This window comes from Hyposmocoma kahamanoa, unplaced genomic scaffold (genome assembly GCF_003589595.1).
Source record: "Hyposmocoma kahamanoa isolate Upper Pololo Valley unplaced genomic scaffold, ASM358959v1 76, whole genome shotgun sequence".
In the NCBI taxonomy this organism is placed as follows: Eukaryota; Metazoa; Arthropoda; class Insecta; order Lepidoptera; family Cosmopterigidae; genus Hyposmocoma; species Hyposmocoma kahamanoa.
In genome coordinates this window covers 4,666,382-4,683,877 of record NW_020653900.1, presented here as the reverse complement: position 1 = coordinate 4,683,877, position 17,496 = coordinate 4,666,382, and the positions used below count along the sequence as shown (strand labels likewise).

At 35.1% G+C, this 17,496-nt stretch overlaps 1 protein-coding gene across 1 annotated transcript in view; it reads left to right on the top strand.

Moving 5' to 3' along the window:
* Positions 1-11,784, top strand: part of LOC113232431 — a 21,122-nt gene extending 9,338 nt beyond the window's left edge. Inside the window, exons 8-10 of the mRNA XM_026467155.1 lie at positions 4,616-4,810; positions 7,504-7,676; positions 10,815-11,784. Coding sequence (XP_026322940.1) covers positions 4,616-4,810; positions 7,504-7,676; positions 10,815-10,914 — 468 coding nt within the window. The 3' untranslated portion in view covers positions 10,915-11,784. The remainder of the gene's footprint in view (positions 1-4,615; positions 4,811-7,503; positions 7,677-10,814) is intronic.
* The last annotated feature ends 5,712 nt before the right edge of the window (positions 11,785-17,496 follow it).

The following is a 17,496-nucleotide window of genomic DNA, read 5'->3' as shown; positions in this document are numbered from 1 at the left end:
AATAAATGAATGAATAAATGAATGAATAAATGAATGAATAAATGAATAAATAAAGAAATAAATAAGTAAGCAAGCAAGCAAGCAGCGAGAGAGCGAGCGAGCGAACGAATGGACGAACGAATGAACGTACGAACGAGCGAACGAATGAACGAACTAATGAACGAACAAACGAACAAACAAACGAGCGAACGAACAAACGAACGAACGAACGAGCAAACGAACAAACAAACAATCAAACAAACAAACAAGCAAACAAACAAACATAGGGTTGTCACACTATTATTTTAGTCAAATAAAATCACAATAAATCTAGTGCTACATTGAAATAACCTTTGTTAAATTCAATAGGGTGATGGTATCAATGATCGACATTTTCAGGGAAGTGCATCTTTAAATTTCAAATAACTTTTTTGATTTTAAACATATCATCAATAGTGATTAGTTTACAGTCATGCGGAACCAAATGCTGGGGTTGTATAAGAACTTGTAATGTTTAAATAAAAGACTTGTCTGAGCGCTTGCACTGTCGGCGATACACTCAGCGGTAGACACGTATCGCGCAACCTCGAGCGAGTGACGGAGCCCTGAGACCTGCTTCTGCTAACTTTTTTTGTAACCACTAGTCATTGCAATTAATAATAATAATAATAATAATAATATGTTTCTTTCTCCACTAAAACACGTTCAGAAGGTTCTCATCAATTTAAGAAACATTAACAGCTTTTGTAGGAGCTGGTGCTTGTTAAAGGCTTAACACCTGTACTACAAGTCACCAGGCCCTCGCCCTTGGGAATAATACATACCATATTATAGCATTACTAAGAAAAATATTAAACATTGCAAAAAAGAAGAAAAAATTTTTTTTAGACTTATACACTATTGTACATTAGATAGATGAATTTAATTATAAATTGTACTTTTAAACAGAAAGTAAAACTTAAATTTGTGTGCGTGTGTGCGTGCGTGCGTGCGTGCGTGATTGCGTGCGTGCGTGCATGCGTGCGTGCGTACGTGCGTGCGTGCGTGCGTGCGTGCTTTCGTACGTGCGGGCGGGCGGACGTGCGTGTGCTTGTTGCCTGCGTGTGCGTGTATATGCACGTATAAATACATGGTAATCCTACAGATCAGCAAAACCTTGAGTCACAATATTGGATGAGATACATTCAAATTTATTTAAACCTATAAAATTTATTATGTTGAGTTCGCGATGCAATCTATTATATAGAAAACATCCCAGGAAGCAGAAGAATCCATGACTGAATGCAGTGAAACGGTCGCAAGAAACCACTAAGCAATGTCGTCTATTTGAGGCACTGTCATAGGGTGTGAGGGAATGTTGCTTCAACACAGTCCAGAGAATGAATAGCTGTCGAACAGTGTGGACCTGACAGTAAGCGTAAAGTTCACTTGTGGGAAACCGGTAGGGCTTGAAGCAGACAACCTTTAGGACAACTCTTTGTGCTCTCTCTACAAGAAGGAAATGACTCTTAGCAGCCCAAGTTGAAATACAATAGGTCAGTAGGTTTTGTCCCAGAGCAAGGTACACCATTTTCATAATGTTAGGGTCTGCCACATGACGAAGACACTTAAAAATATAAATCAGCTTACGGATGCGCGCTGATAACGAGTATGTATGTATTGTCTAAAATTGAGATCAGAGTCAAGTAGTATCCCAAAATATTTTATGCAGTTTGTAGTTTTCAAAAAGACAGCCTCAGATTTCGGAACTTGATTGGAGATGACAGCAATTTTGAGTAAGTTTTGTGGTAGAGTATGGGTACGAATCGAGAATGGTACGACTTTAGTTTTATCCACGTTAAGTGTGAATTATATTGAGACTCCATATAGATCATATTGCAAGTATGATAATATTTGTTATTCTGCTAAAATCCAGTTGAAATGGCTAGGAGACTGTCAGTGGAATGGCAGTGATGGCATTCATTCATTCAAATGGAAAAAAAAAAGAAATGACTAAGCATATCTTAATTTTTATCTCATTTAATCAGCAACTTAGTGTTCTAATTAAAAGTGTATTTTTTAAGGCACTTAATTAGTAGAATACGCTGTCAACAACGTGCCATCGGTTCGCCATTGAAGAGCAGAATACAAAAAAAAGCCGACCTCAAAAATTCATGGAATCACATCTATTTGTCAAGTTTTAGATAGATAGATAGATAGATAGATAGATAAAGCGTTTATTCAGTACAAACACAAGCAGAAACAAAACATTTACAATTACATCACAAGGTACACCACAAAACAACATAGAACAAAAATTACAACATTTTTACATAAAACATCTAGGTCATACCTAAAATGCAACAGTTTGTACTGAAATGGCCCTGGCTCAGCATAATTACTGTAGACCGTGAAAAGAGTCTATCAGCGCTGGTTTTCTGCCAGTACCATATTATGGTGAGCGATCGCACCTCAATAAGCCATGCCATCAAAGTGATGATGAAAGTGATGATCACACGCAAATATATATAACACAAAAACAAAAAAAAAAAAGAATAGAAAATACATATATATGTCAATACGTTAAACATTGTTAAGAGCAAAACATAGTGTCAAGCCTGATGCGCAAGCAATATATAATAATAAAACTCATTTCCACACATACATATAAAATACAAATACAATAATATTAATTTTTGGTTATTTGATTTTTAGTTTTAGGTTTACAGGTATCAGATTCAGGGGAATTAAAGAATTATGAGTTACTATATAATACGAGTACATATCTGTTTAGACAAAAGAAGTTTTTTATATTCACGCTTAAATTGTAGCTTACGCGTGACGTCACGCAATGGAGGAGGAATATCGTTCCAGCACTTACTGGCGCGATACCTGAAACCTCCGCGAAAAGCAGCCGTTTTGTGTTTTGGGATGTTTATGACATTTCTTGAAACCAATCGTAACGTATTTCCCCTCACAGGACGCGACCAATCGATTTTCTGGTATAAATAATCTGGTTTCCGGGTTTTAATAATGTCAAACATTAGGCAGGCCAAATACAATTTCTGACGAGCATCCATTTTCAGTATGCCAAATTTGTTGAGATAAGGCGTGATATGTGTGCGAGGAGGGATTCGAAAACAATAGCGAGCACAGGAATTTTGCACTCGCTGGATCAATTTTTGAGAACTTTTTTTTAGACAGCCACTATATACTGTGATGCAATAGTTCAGCCTAGACAATACCAGTGTCTCACAAAGCAGAACTCTCAGCTCCTGGCTTATATAGGACCGAAAATTGTACAGAACTTTTAGTCGATAAAAGCAAGAGCGTGTGACATCCAATATGTGATTTTCAAAACGTAGCTCACTATCCATTTGCAGCCCAAGATTCCTAGCTGAGCTAACTCTTTCTATAGCCACACCTCCTATAATAATTTGTGGATCAGCACTTATAATCTTTTGGACCTGACTACGGGAGCCATGTATGACATATTTTGATTTCGTCGCATTTAAAACGAGGCTGTTTGAAGAACACCAAGCAGAAACACGACTCAGATCCTCATTTAACTTGCTAACCATAGAGTTCACGTCACTTACATTGCATGATATGTATATCTGCAAATCGTCGGCATACAAGTGATACCGGCAATTCAAAACACATTTAGCCAGATCACTACTATACAGGATGAAAAGTAACGGTCCAAGAATGGAGCCTTGCGGGACGCCTTTTCGGATTGTCTTGAGGCCTGATTCGATGTTTGTACCATCCGAATTTTGTATAACTACCTTTTGATAACGTCCATTAAGTCCATTAACTACCTTTTGATAAAGTCCATTTTATTGACAGTGGTTACCGGAAAGAGCGCGAAACCGGTGCATCCCCTAGTTTGCCACCCTTAGAGGTGAAATATTTTCTTCAAATTGAAATGTGACTTCTGCTGAGGCACCCTCTTTCCAACAAAAAAAAAGAATCATCAAAATCGGTTCACAAATGCCAGAGTCATCGCATCACATATGTACGTACAAAAAATCTTACAGTCAAATTGAGAACCCCTCCTTTTTTTTGAAGTCGGTTAAAAATTGCGATGGCAGTAGGGCTAGCACGGTAGGGCGCGACCAGCGCGAGAGCGACATAAAGCGACAGATACTGCTCGCGCTTTACGTCTCTCTCGCGCAAGTCTCGCCCTACCGTGCTAGCCCTACATTTGAATAGTAGCTCGATGAGTAGCCACTGACAAGCCACTACTCTTGACTTATAACAGAATACCAAACGTACAAAATCCTGGCAAACACTCTAAGGGCGCATTTATTTCACACGAATTTCACCGCGCTCACCCCGCGCGACCGCCTCGCGGTCGCCGAGCGGAGTCCGCGCGGTCAAAGAGCGGAGTCCGCGTTGCCGCCGCGCAGTTATGGCAAAGTACGCTCTAAATGTTTAGCTTTTACGTTTTAACTTAAATGAGCGTCCCGGGCACGCGAGCGGCCTGGCTTCAATTTGGTCTACGCGGCGGCCCGTTAAGATGAGATGATTTAAGTTTGGCAGAATTGGGGCCCTGCTTGCGGGCAATAGTTAAAAGTTTTTTGAATTTTGAATTTCAGACATGACGACTGAATGTACAAAAATCGCGTTACACGTATTTTATGTTGCCCCACAGGTGGAAGAAATCGATTTAAATGACTACTACGATGCAATAGATAATCGTGAATTTACTCGAAAATCCGCAATGGATTTCTTGAAAACAATAATGGAGGATTTAAAAGATAAATATGCTTTCACGAGTCAGGATGCGAAAAGAAGCGCTTGCAGAAGAGTCATGCACAAAATCCTCAGGAGACAAAGTATTTGCCAGGTATATAGTATAGCTTGCCTACAAACGCGACCTTCTCCTGATTTGATCCCATATTAAAACTAAGCTCAAGGACTTCTCACATTTTTTCTCGAAATTTTGTTTTTTTAAGAGTGGTTATGACTTTTAAAGGATTCATAACTTAGTTCTACAAGTAAAAGCTAAAGTTTATATCACCGCACTGCTATAACTTGTTTGATTTTAATATAAAATTTATTTGCAAATAAATAAATAGTTAGCCATAGGAAATGAAACTATTTCACTTAACTGGTTGATGACTGTACCATGGTCATGAGACCCGTAAAGAGCCCGAAACGTTGGTTCGTTTGTAAAAAACAAATGTACGCGATTTAAATCAGGAAAAATAGTTTATTTCCTATTTGTAACAATCGCGAAAATGTAAGAACTCGATATATAGTTAGCCATGTTACCTTTAAAGCTACCAGCTGCTGACTAGAGATGTTTATTATTTTATGCTTTATTAATTATAACGTAAGTTTATTGAATATCATGATCTTTTACTGCCATGATATCTAATTATTTTTGTGAAACTCATCCACTATTAACAAGGTACCTAGCTGAGTGAAGAAAAACTTTCATAGATTTCCCGCAAGTCGCCGCCTATGGCAAAAAAGTCGATGAAATCAAAAACAAAAGATCTGGAACAAACACGTAAAGAAATTCGTAAGGTCAGCTGACTCGTTCCGTAGCTCAGTTTGGAGAGCGATGGCACCGGTATGGCGAGGTAACTGGTTCGAGTCCAGCCGGATCGCAGGTATTTTTCTTTTTATTCGATCTTTGTATTAATAATAATAACAAACTAGTGGGGTACTTTTACAAAAATAATTGAATATCGTTGTAGAAAAACATCGTGATATTCTATAAGTTTATTAAAAATTTTGTTGTTCAAACTCCTGTTGAAAATTTGCAAATCAATATTAACACTTGAAGACTTCGGTTGCCCAACGGTTTGCACTAGGAATTCCAATTTGACATTTGCAAAAGGCAGGATAAATTTGAGAAAAGAACTTTTCTAAACCTGTTTAGAATCCTATCCCAATACGTGTTAATTTCGCCTCCTTAATCAAGTTTCATCTTCTAATTATTTTTTTTACACACTAGGAACACCTTGTGTCGCGGGTGCCATGGACGCAAACCACAAATTACACCCAAATTCACGAGAAAAAATAAATGTAGACCATACAAATATTTCTCCCGGCCCGGGAATCGAACCCGGAACCTCTGCGTGGCAGACCAGCATAGTAACCGTTTGGCCCGGAGGCAGTAAATAGGTTCTAATCTAAATGTTCCGGCTAGTATATTATGTGGCTCTCGTACTCATACTACATGGAATACCTTAATTTTATATTGTTATCTGGCACATTATTATTTTTATTTATTTATTAATTTGAATCAGGCAACTGTGAGCCATACATATATATGTACCATAAGGACTAACATGCATATAATATAATCATCGAGTATATAACCAGAAATAGAGACGAAATAAGGGCCATCCATCCCTGGCAATTCATCAGGTAAATGGGCCTTATATCAATTTTAAATATCAACTCCCATTTTGCACTGAAATTATAATTTAGAAAACTGAAATAGTATAGCGATAACAACTGACATGTGTGTACGTCTTCGTATATTCCAAAAATATTCTGTATTTATTGTAATAAAGATAATATCTCTAACTATAGGGCTGTTCCATTCGATGGTGTGAGAAAAACAGCAAAACATCTAATTACAAAACAAACGGAATCACATTTCATCGGTAATTAAATATTGAATACATAATTTTTCAGTTTTTGTCCATTATAGCAAAGCTCAAGTTAAACTGGTCGATTTGAAATGAAACAATTAACGACACCCGTCAATTGTTTCGAATTCTTTCGAATCTCGAAATCATGTAATGATATAACGGAATAGTTTTCAAACAAATTAAGGGTCGTATTCTAGAATTCTACTCAACGCTCAAGTCAGGATTTGAGCAGACTTGAGTATGATTTCAAGCACTGGAAATGCGACCCTAATGGCAAGGACTTGAGTATGAATTTCAGTGCTCACTGCAATACTCAAGTCCTGATTTGAGTATTGAGTAGAGTTCTGGAATACGACCCTTAATCACATTTCGTCTCTATTTCTGGTTATATACTCGATAAATATAACAAATATAAAAAGTGAATAACTAATCTACGCGAATTGCACTTGTCGGCGACGTGTGGTGCTATCTGGTGTCAGGTAATCGGCCGCGGAATCGATACACGATACCCTTCGGTCAAAACTCCTCCTTCGTGAAGGTCGACAGATGTTGGGTTGGCACTCTCACCACAAACGAATTAATAAAATTCAGGTTATGGCGGGACACCACCGCTCGACCCTCAGTGTGTAATTGGGATTAGTTGATATACTCCACTGTCTCCTCTGACTTCAGAGCAGTCGCGACAGGTATAGCAACGTCATCGGTATGGTCGGATTGTTACGGTTACGATAGTTGACTTCCTCTTCCTCTTCTCCAACTTTGTGAAGTTCTCGTCGCACCAGTTCTTCTACCTCTATGGTTTTGCAAACTTCAGACACAGGCACACCAGCATTGCTTTTTCCCCTTGCCGATTGATTGAGTTTCGAAGTGTCGGTTTGGTTGGTAGATGCAGCTACAGCCTTATTAATCTCCACAAATTTGTCAACAGAACGATCATGGGAGTCCCCTGGTGTCATGGCTAGGAGACACAGAAGTGGTAATAGGAGTGGCAATAACAAATATCTACAATGAACTTAACAGATGTTTGCCGCCGAATTTGTTCGTGAGCACTATATATCACCCCTTTTTCATCGAATGCAGCATTGAGCAGACTTTGAATGAGTGAGTTATAATCTTATCTGAAAGCTGACAAGACGAAGTAGTCACCACACTTATTAACCTCTGCTTAAAGTGGCCTGAAAAAAATTTAAGGCCAAGAAATGATAAAAAATTTTGAAAATCATTTTTAACGGATTACTCCCATAGTAAGTACTATTGCGGTGGCAGTCGATTCAAAATTCTACAGTTTATCGGAGATTTCGAAAGCTTAAAACATTCTAAAATACACTTAGTCTGGTACTGTACTCTCGTTCTCCGTCCGATATTCGGCCGAAACAATTACTGTGAAATAAGTAATACTCGACCAAATTAAAAGAAAGCATAATGCGAATGAAGCTTTTCACCCTTTTTTTCACATTTGACATTGTTTTTTATATATGGATGGAATAGTAGACAAATAATGCTCTTTAACTCTCATTTTAAAAATAGCTAACGATTTATTTTCGTGAACAGTAATAGGAGGTGTATTCCAAAGCCTGACCGTATGAACAGTGAAGGAGTGAGAACAGAAACCAGAATTGAAGCATGGAAAAGATAACAGGGACCTAACAAGAGAGCGACAGGGTGTATCCTGGGACCTAAGAAAGCTGAAACGCTCTTTCAGGTACCCGGGAGACACATGGTTATGTAAAATATTATAAAGATTGGACAAAATATGCAAATTCCTGCGGAGACGGATAGGAAGCCATTTCAGCTGACTGCGGAAATGTGAAATACGGTCATATTTACGAAGCCCAAAGATGAACCTTATACAAAGGTTTTGCAGTCGTTCAAGCTTATTTAGCAGGTCTTCAGTAGCATCCAAATAGCAGGTATCAGCATAGTCTAAGAAGGGCAAAATAGGTGTTTGGACTAAACAAATCTTAGTTTTTAAAGTAAAACTTTTTGGAGGCGCTTAAGTGAGTGCAAGAAGAAATGGACTTTACGACTGACTTCATTGACATGTGGAGTCCAAACCAAATTACAATATAAAAGCAAGCCAAGATTAGTTGCAGTAGAAGCATAAGCAATAGGCGTGGAATTATACGCTGTAGGTGGGACAGAATCTTCATCCAATATGCCACGCATATGCCCAGTTCCTACAATCATACCTGCGACTTTAATTTGGTCAAGTACTTACTTATCACTTTAACCAAACTTGTCACTTTAACCAGTGCAAAACATAGCAATTATATAAGACTTGCTAGGTTTTAAAGAACTTAAAGAACCTTACTAGGTATTTGAATTGGCAATCAGTCGATAATAAACTTTAGTGATAGTAAAAATCTTAGTCCTTTAATTAATTCAATTAGTCAAACTAAATCAAATTTAATTCTAAATTTTCTAATGCAGTGTGTAAACCAAATACCATATTGGAAATGAAACTATTTTTCCGAATTTAAATCGCGTACATTTGTTTTTTCAAACAAACCGACGTTTCGGGCCCTTTACAGGTCCCATGGTCACGGTTGCCTGAGGTGGTACAGTCTTCAACCAGTTATGTCTAATATTGATGCAAACCACCCTATTTATTTTCACTATAGTTACAATAGTTATTAATTAAATACCATATTTTTAATTTTACAAAGAAAACATTCCAATTTACGCTACATTAAGTTTCACAAATTATTTTATTGAATGAATTTTTATTAAGTTCAATTTATTATTAATTAATAATAGAAATTAGAATAAACTAAAACATATTAATTAGTACTGCAGTCTTATGTCTGTTTGGGATTTTTCATTAGAGGAAATACTGGATCCCAAACTGGTGGTACCGAGAAACAATCTTCCCTGTTGAAATTAGGATTTTTTAGTTTACAAGCTTGACTGTGTGTGCGGTCTCTCTTATATTGGACAAACAAAGCGAAGTATTTGTACCCGCGTCAAAGAACATATAGCTGATGTCAAACACCGTCGCGTATACAAGTCTGCAGTCTGCGAGCATGTCATGGATAAACCTACACATTCAATGAAGTTTGACAAACCCCAGGGCCTTGCAAAAGAAGTCCGTTATCTACCCAGTTTGCTACGAGAGGCCATTGAAATTAAAAAAACATCCTAATTTCAACAGGCAAGATGGTTTCTCGGTACCACCAGTTTGGGATCCAGTATTTCCTCTAATGAAAAATGCCAAACAGACATAAGACTGCAGTATATATGGTATATAATATGGTATTTAATTAATAACTATTGTAACTATAGTAAAAAAAAAAAGAGTGGTTTGCATCCCAAATGAAAAATCCCAAACAGACATAAGACTGCAGTACTAATTAATATGTTTTAGTTTATTCTAATTTCTATTATTAATTAATAATAAATTGAACTTAATAAAAATTCATTCAATAAAATAATTTGTAAAACTCAATGTAGCGTAAATTGTAATGTTTTCTTTGTAAAATTAAAAATATGGTATTCAATTAATAACTATTGTAACTATAGTGAAAAAAAGTAGGGTGGTTTGCATCAATATTAGACATAACTGGTTGAAGACTACCACCTCAGTCAACCGTGACCATGGGACCTGTTAAGGGCTCGAAACGTCGGTTTATTTGAAAAAACAAATATACGCTATTTAAATCCGGAAAAATAGTTTGATTTCCTATGTGTAACAATCGCGAAAACCTAAGAACTCAAATACCATATTCTTATACTTTGCTTTGATTCTGGCTGCTACAGTAACTTTACTTATGTATATAAATATTCAAAGTTAGTAAGTATATAAAAAATTATGTAATATATAAGTTGTGATCATATTTGTGACATCAATATGTTCGTTGATTGGCCTTACCCATTATTATTATCATTGTCATTGTCATTGTCATTGTCGTTGTCATTGTCATTGTCATTGTCATTGTCACTGTCACTGTCACTGACACTGTCACTGTCACTGTCATGATCACTGTCACTATCACTATCATTATCACTATCATTATCATTATTATTATTACATTAAAAGGGCGACCTTGATGTGTGTTTTTGGGCTCTCCCGTTTTTTTAAGGAACAGCCGACTGCTCTTTAGTATACCAATCGATAAAACCTCTGATATGATTTTGGAATTAAAATATATCGTGCGATTTTATTATTTTAAGAATAACTCCGTATAAGTAAGGTTATAACCATTTTTTGCACATAATTTTAACAAAATTTTTAAATTATAGAGATGACGATCTTAAAAGACGTTGCACTGAATCGCTTCCGGATACTGAGTCAGGTGGAATCCGCGAAAACGAGGTGAACTGGGAGAAAAATAAAATATAATATCAAATCTGTACTCCGTGTTGGTGTTCGACCGTTAATTGCCAATTTAAAACGAACCTAATGACCATGGATAAAGGTCGCCATGGATTTTGTGCACGAGATTTATTACGGGATGACTGATATTCTGCTCTTCTTGTCATAAACAATTTCCATTTTGGTAACATTCAAGATATTGGCACCTAAAATTTTATTTCATTAAATAATACGCTGATTTTGCTTAACTATAAAACTGGAACTGAATAAGATATGAAGAAAACCGGTTATAGGGGGTTGTAGATCAGATCAGATTTTTGGTAAAATGTCGTTTATGTTGTTTATAATAAGGACATCAGTATTGATTATGATGTTGGACCTCATCTTGTACGACATGATGACGTGTAAACCTGATCGAAGGAACAACGGTCATACAGAATGTGTTACTTTGAGCTGATGTAATGAAAACCGAAAGTCAAAGCGTAATCGTAGAAAAAAGTTGGACGTTAGATGTGGACGTCGCGGGTTCCGGGGCTTCCTTATCCAGCGACCACATTGCAGACAGTTGGGCCATCGAGGTCGTCGAATAGAATATAACTGTAATGAGAAAAACTTAGCCAAATAACAACGAGATAAAAAATAACATTAGATTTCAAAAAATGAATGACTTCGTGTACTTAAATGACACGAAGTTAAAACATTATTATTGTCGTCGAGATTACAAAGACTACTTTTGTGATTGTAAGCATTGTAACAAGGACATTACGGACTAAACCCAGCCGCAATATTTTTTCTTATATGTTAACTTTTGTCATGCATTAAAATGGAGGGAAATGGAGCTTTAACCAATAAGTATTTTGTTATTTCGGCATCTCCATGCCGTTTAGTCAATGTCGTGTACTCTGTATTTGTAGATAAATAAAGATATATAGAAAACTAAAATATCGAAAAGCGAAAATTTTTTTGTTTATTTTTACCGCTTCATCACCGAGGCGCTCCCTGGGATTTGGCGCTTAAGCAGCTTTTTTATGATACCATATGACGAGACGAACAAGTCATGCACCGCGTCTGGTGATAAGCCATACGCCTATTCATAGTTCAAATCACACACATTTGAAGAGCACTGCCACTACGCCCGTCGCCCTGAAACATAAGTTGACAAGTGCCATGTGCCTGTAACCCTTACCTTTCAGAACCGGAATGCAGTAACTGCCTCAGAGAGAAATATATGTATGGCCTACATTTATTTCTCTCGTGAGATTGGGTGTAATTTGTGGTTGCCTATGTGTGTGTCCATGGCACCCGAGACACAGGGTTTCCTCAGTGCCATGCTATGAGTGTGTACGTGAAAAAGAAATAATGTGTAGTAGAGAGGAAAGATTGGTACAAAAAACGCCAATATATAATACGCTTGTATTTCATCATTTCTATAGAAAAACCCAATAAATTTGTTTTATATATACATGTCTTCAATGTATTCATGTTAAATAAAAATGGTGTATTTACTTATTTATATTGCCCATTAGAAATGAATGTTAAGTCAGTCGTGACCGTGGCACCTGTAAAAGGTCCAAAAGGTTGGTTGGTTTGAAAAAACAAACATACCTTTATAAAGGAACGTACTTTAATTTGAGTGAAATGTTTTGAGCTCTAGAAAGAATGAATAAACTCTTTTAAGAATTTTGAAGTACAACTTGCCTGTGTTTAATAGATTTTATATGTTTTAACAATCATTACGCTGAACTAACACTTCCGTATTTGTCGAAAACTTTTCTGTGCTAACTTTTCTCTTCCCACAAAAAATCGGGTAAGAGGAAACAGTCATCGTATTTCTTATAATGTAATTTACAGCTCTTTTTATAATTTATATTATATATATTTTCCTTTTATATACATATATATTGAAGACGGAGAAAAATAACAGTTTATTGCGTAAAAGTGTTGCCCGCTTGCGAACAACTAGTAATTGCAGTCGATAAATATACTATCGACTATCACAGAATATTTCAGGCTTATGAAATAAATAGCTGAACTTGTTTCATTTTAATCATCCTCGTCTCATTATTCATCCAATTTTAGAGCACAAGTTCATTTGAATTGACAATTTCTTTAAGTTCGTATGAACTTAAAGAAATTGTATATATAAATACACCGTATTTAGAACTATATTAATGAAAAATAAAAAGAGGAGCCATATTTTAAGGTTTCTCATTTTAATTCAAATAATTCAAATAGATAATCAAATCTGGCTATTCTTGTCAAAATGTATGTTTATAAAAATTGATACAAGTTGGTCGACTGTCAAAATAAGAATAAAGGAGGCAATAACGCAATTAGTAATCAATCATTAGAACGTCGTAAAAAGCCGTGGTAGCCTAATGGTTTCACCTACTGCCTCTCAAGCAGAAGGTCGTGGGTTCGAATTCGGGCCCCACCTCTGAGTTTCTCGGAATTTATGTGTGAAATTTAACTTGAAATTTACCATGAGCTGTTCGGTGAAGGAAAACATCGTAATGAAACCTGCACGTCGAAGAAGGTTCACCACCCTCAGAAAACGTGTGAAGTCCTCAACCCGCATTGGGCCAGCGTGGCGGACTATGGCCTAAACCATCGGCTGAAAGGAGAGCCATGACCCGCAGTGGGACACAGGATTGATGATGATGATGAAGAACGTCGTAGCATTTACAATGCATTCATTATTGGGAAAATTGTATCTTCTTTCACAATCTATCGATAAAAATATCGACAACTACACAACTATTTAAAATTTTATAAAACCAGCAACCCTACAAATGTCATTATACTCCGTCTTCAAAAAAGATATAAAAATATTCAATAATTTTATATAATATTCAATGTATAAATATTTATATATATTTTCCTTTTATAATCCCCAGCCCCCGTGTCATGGCTACGCAAAATAGTCGCGACACGCGCGATAAAATTCAAATAAGCGCGCGCCATTGGCTATCTAAATTAGATCTGATTGAGACGGCCAGTAGCGCGCTTATTTAAATTTTACCGCGCGTATCGCGACTATCATGCGTAGCCATGCTACGGGGGCTGATAAAAATCTGTCGGGTTTACAACGAGAAATCTATGAAAAACTCTAGGTTGGATATTTTTGACTAAAGATCCATCTAGAATATTTAAAGGAGTAGTAACATTTACATAGGTATTCACCCAAAACCACTTCTTTTTTATATCTAATAATTTATTGGGTATATTAATTAAGTAAGTAAATTATTAGCAAATTGTGAACAGTAGTAGTAACAAGAAATGTTACTTACTCAAAATTTCACAACTGTCAAATTTGTTTTTGCCGCCTTTTAGATTTATAGCATCGCAGCGACACATCTCTTTCAAATCGTTTAAACTAATTTTTTGTCTGTTTTATCGACTGTGAGACTATAATGCTAATTTCATATTGTTTCACTTCTCTATTCAATTCTGTTCTATCCCTTTACGCCTTCTTATCTTAAAGATCGCTTCACTTTCCAATCTTCTACACTCTGTCGTCCCCTTCGCTACTCTGATACTCTCTTACTTAACTTGCCCTCTCATACCTCTAACTTTTATTCCAACTCTTTTACCATTTCTGCGATCAGATTGTGGAATTCTCTCAATGAATCGATTCGACGATCCCCTTCTCTTGATTCCTTTAAGCAACGTGTCAAGGATCACTTCCTCAACTCCTAAATTTCGTCTGTCCTCTACTATCCTTTAATTTACTTCCTACATTTGTACTTCATTTTTCTTTTTCTATTAAAAATATATAAGCATTAAATATTATTGTGTATTTATTGTTATGTATGTATTAATAATATTATCGTTATTTATATGTATATGTATATCTATCTATGAATATGTATATATTTTTATTATTACTTATTATGTAGTGTACCTACTCATGATGATATTCTTTGGTTGCACCCCTTTTGCATATCCGAAATGTCTATCCTAAGGTTGCCTGGAAGAAATTGCTACATAGCAATAAGGCCGCCTGTTGCATATTGACTTACTACTACTATTATACTTCAGCTATTGTATTGTATTTTAATTGTAATTTTATGTGCAATAAAGAATATTTCATTCATTCAATGTTAAACACTTCAGATTATGAGTTCTAGCTTTGAGTCAGCAGTATTTCTCTTACTCCAACTGACCCTAGATAGTAAACAATAGTACCTAATTTCATTTAAAATCTGTAAGTATCACGAAAAACCTTAAGAATTCATGTATAAACAACAACAGCATTCTAAAAAGTCGAAACCGGCTGTGGATTCGTATCTACAATATAAAAAGCTTACATGAATCTACAATCCTTGTACCCAGAACCACAGGAAATTAATCGCCTAAAGTAAAAACCAAAAGGTGGAATTTGAAAGCATAAAAGTAAATGTGGTTAATTACGTAGTTCAATAGACCGAAACGAAAACAATGTTGTTAGTACATGTATAAATACGGTTATGTAAATGATTTCCTACGTCGATATACATATGTGTGTAGACAGTACCAGAGTATAAAATAGTACCTAGTAGTAAGTTGACTTTACATCCATATGAAGGCATTAAATGAAAAGGATTGATTAAGTATTCATGTAAACGTATTAAAGTTAAACATGCATCAAGTACACGGCAGTGTTTAGGTCAAGTTCTAAAATGGACTACTTAATAATTAATACGTATTGAATTTTCTCTAATGAGAGAACTTTAAGATTGTTTTAAAATCGATTCAGAGAAAAAACAAAACTATGATAGATAATATTTGTGTGTTCGTCGTATGCTTTAAACTTTTTATAATGTGTGAGTATCGTAATAATAGCTACATACTTAATGGATCTTTTTTAAGTGACTGCAAAAGAGGAGGGTCTCAATTCGACAATTTTTTTTGTGTATAGGACGCATTGATCCGAATCAAAACAAACACAAACGTCATTGAAATCGGTTCACAAACGTCCGAACGTTTGTGAACCGATTTCAATGATTCTTTTTTGTTAGAATCCAGAATATCTCAGTAATGATCCCATTAAAATTTTAAGAAAATTATCCACCTCTAAGTGTGGCAAATTAGGGGATGAATCCGGCTTATTGAATTTCACCCACTTACCTTACCTTACTTTACTGGTAACAACCGATTCCAACAATAAAACTTGGCAAATAGACGTAATTACATAAATATTTGAGGTCGGTTTTTTTTAAAGTTATTATTATTTTTAATAATAAAAACAGACCAAGCGGGAATATCGACGTTTGCACTTACTGTTCAGTTTTACGACATGTAAAAAACGTAATGTTCACTCATTCAAGCTACCTGAAATACAGGATTCTCCTAGTTCAGGTATATGTGTTATATTTTATATTGATTCACATAATTTTAGTCTTTAGTTATTCCATTGTATCATTAGTTATTAAATGAAAAAAAATTTTATTCATTATTTTTCTTACCCTACTATACTAAAATTTTAAAGATATAATTAAAGAATACTTCCTATTAGGATCTATAATTAGGATATACGTATTAGGATCTATAATTAGACTTTAACATTTTACATGGTGTGCAAAGATTTATTATGATTTTATTTAAAATGATATAAAGTTATAATATTACATAAAGAGTCCAGGAAAAGAATCGAGACCTCCAATGAACATTACGCCAACTTAATTTTTGGTCTCCAACTTTAAAAATATCGGTGAAAAAGTGCATATTAATTTTTTTTTATTGAATTGATATTCAATTACTTTTATGTGAAATTACTCCACTAGTTTGTTATAATTATTAATACAAAGATCGAACACTCAGAAAAAATTCCTTCGATCCGTCCGAATTTAAAACGACGTCTTCTAGCATACCGTGTCAGACGCTATACCAACTAACCCACGGAATGAACCAGCGAACGTCACGAATTTTTCTATGTGTTTGTTGTCTTGTCTTTGTATTTGGTTTTTTCCACGATTTTTTTGGTCGTAGTGCCATCTATGAGAAATCTTAAGTATTTCGTCACCCATGTAGATTAGTGTGTATAAAATAAAATGTTTTATTCGTTCATTTTATAGTACAGGGGCGAATGCTTCCATTTAGGCTTGTTTATGCTCTTATAAAATTTTAAGTATCTACAATAAGTGGTTTACAACTAAAACAAAATTATTTATATTTTATTGCATATTTTATATTTTATTTTTTATTACATATAAATATTAATTAAAATTTTAATATATATATTTAAATTAATATATATATTAAAATATACATTTTAATATATATATATATTAAAATTTTAATTAATTACACTAAAAATATACTATGATCGAACGCTTGAATCCCTGGTGTCAGCGTAACCCATAAGTAATACCAAATAATACGAACGAACTTAATTTTTAATCGGCTTCTAAAAAAGGAGGAGGTTCTCTTTTCGACTGCATATATGTTATTTTTGTATGTATGTATATTACACGATAACGATTTGTGAACCAATTTTGATGAATCGTTTTTTGTTGGAAAGAGGGTACCTAAGTAGTGGTCCCAATTATATTCCCATTTATATTTATATAGGTCCCATTTATATTTGAAGATCGGTTTTTTTATTGTAATTTTGTTTGGTTATAGTAA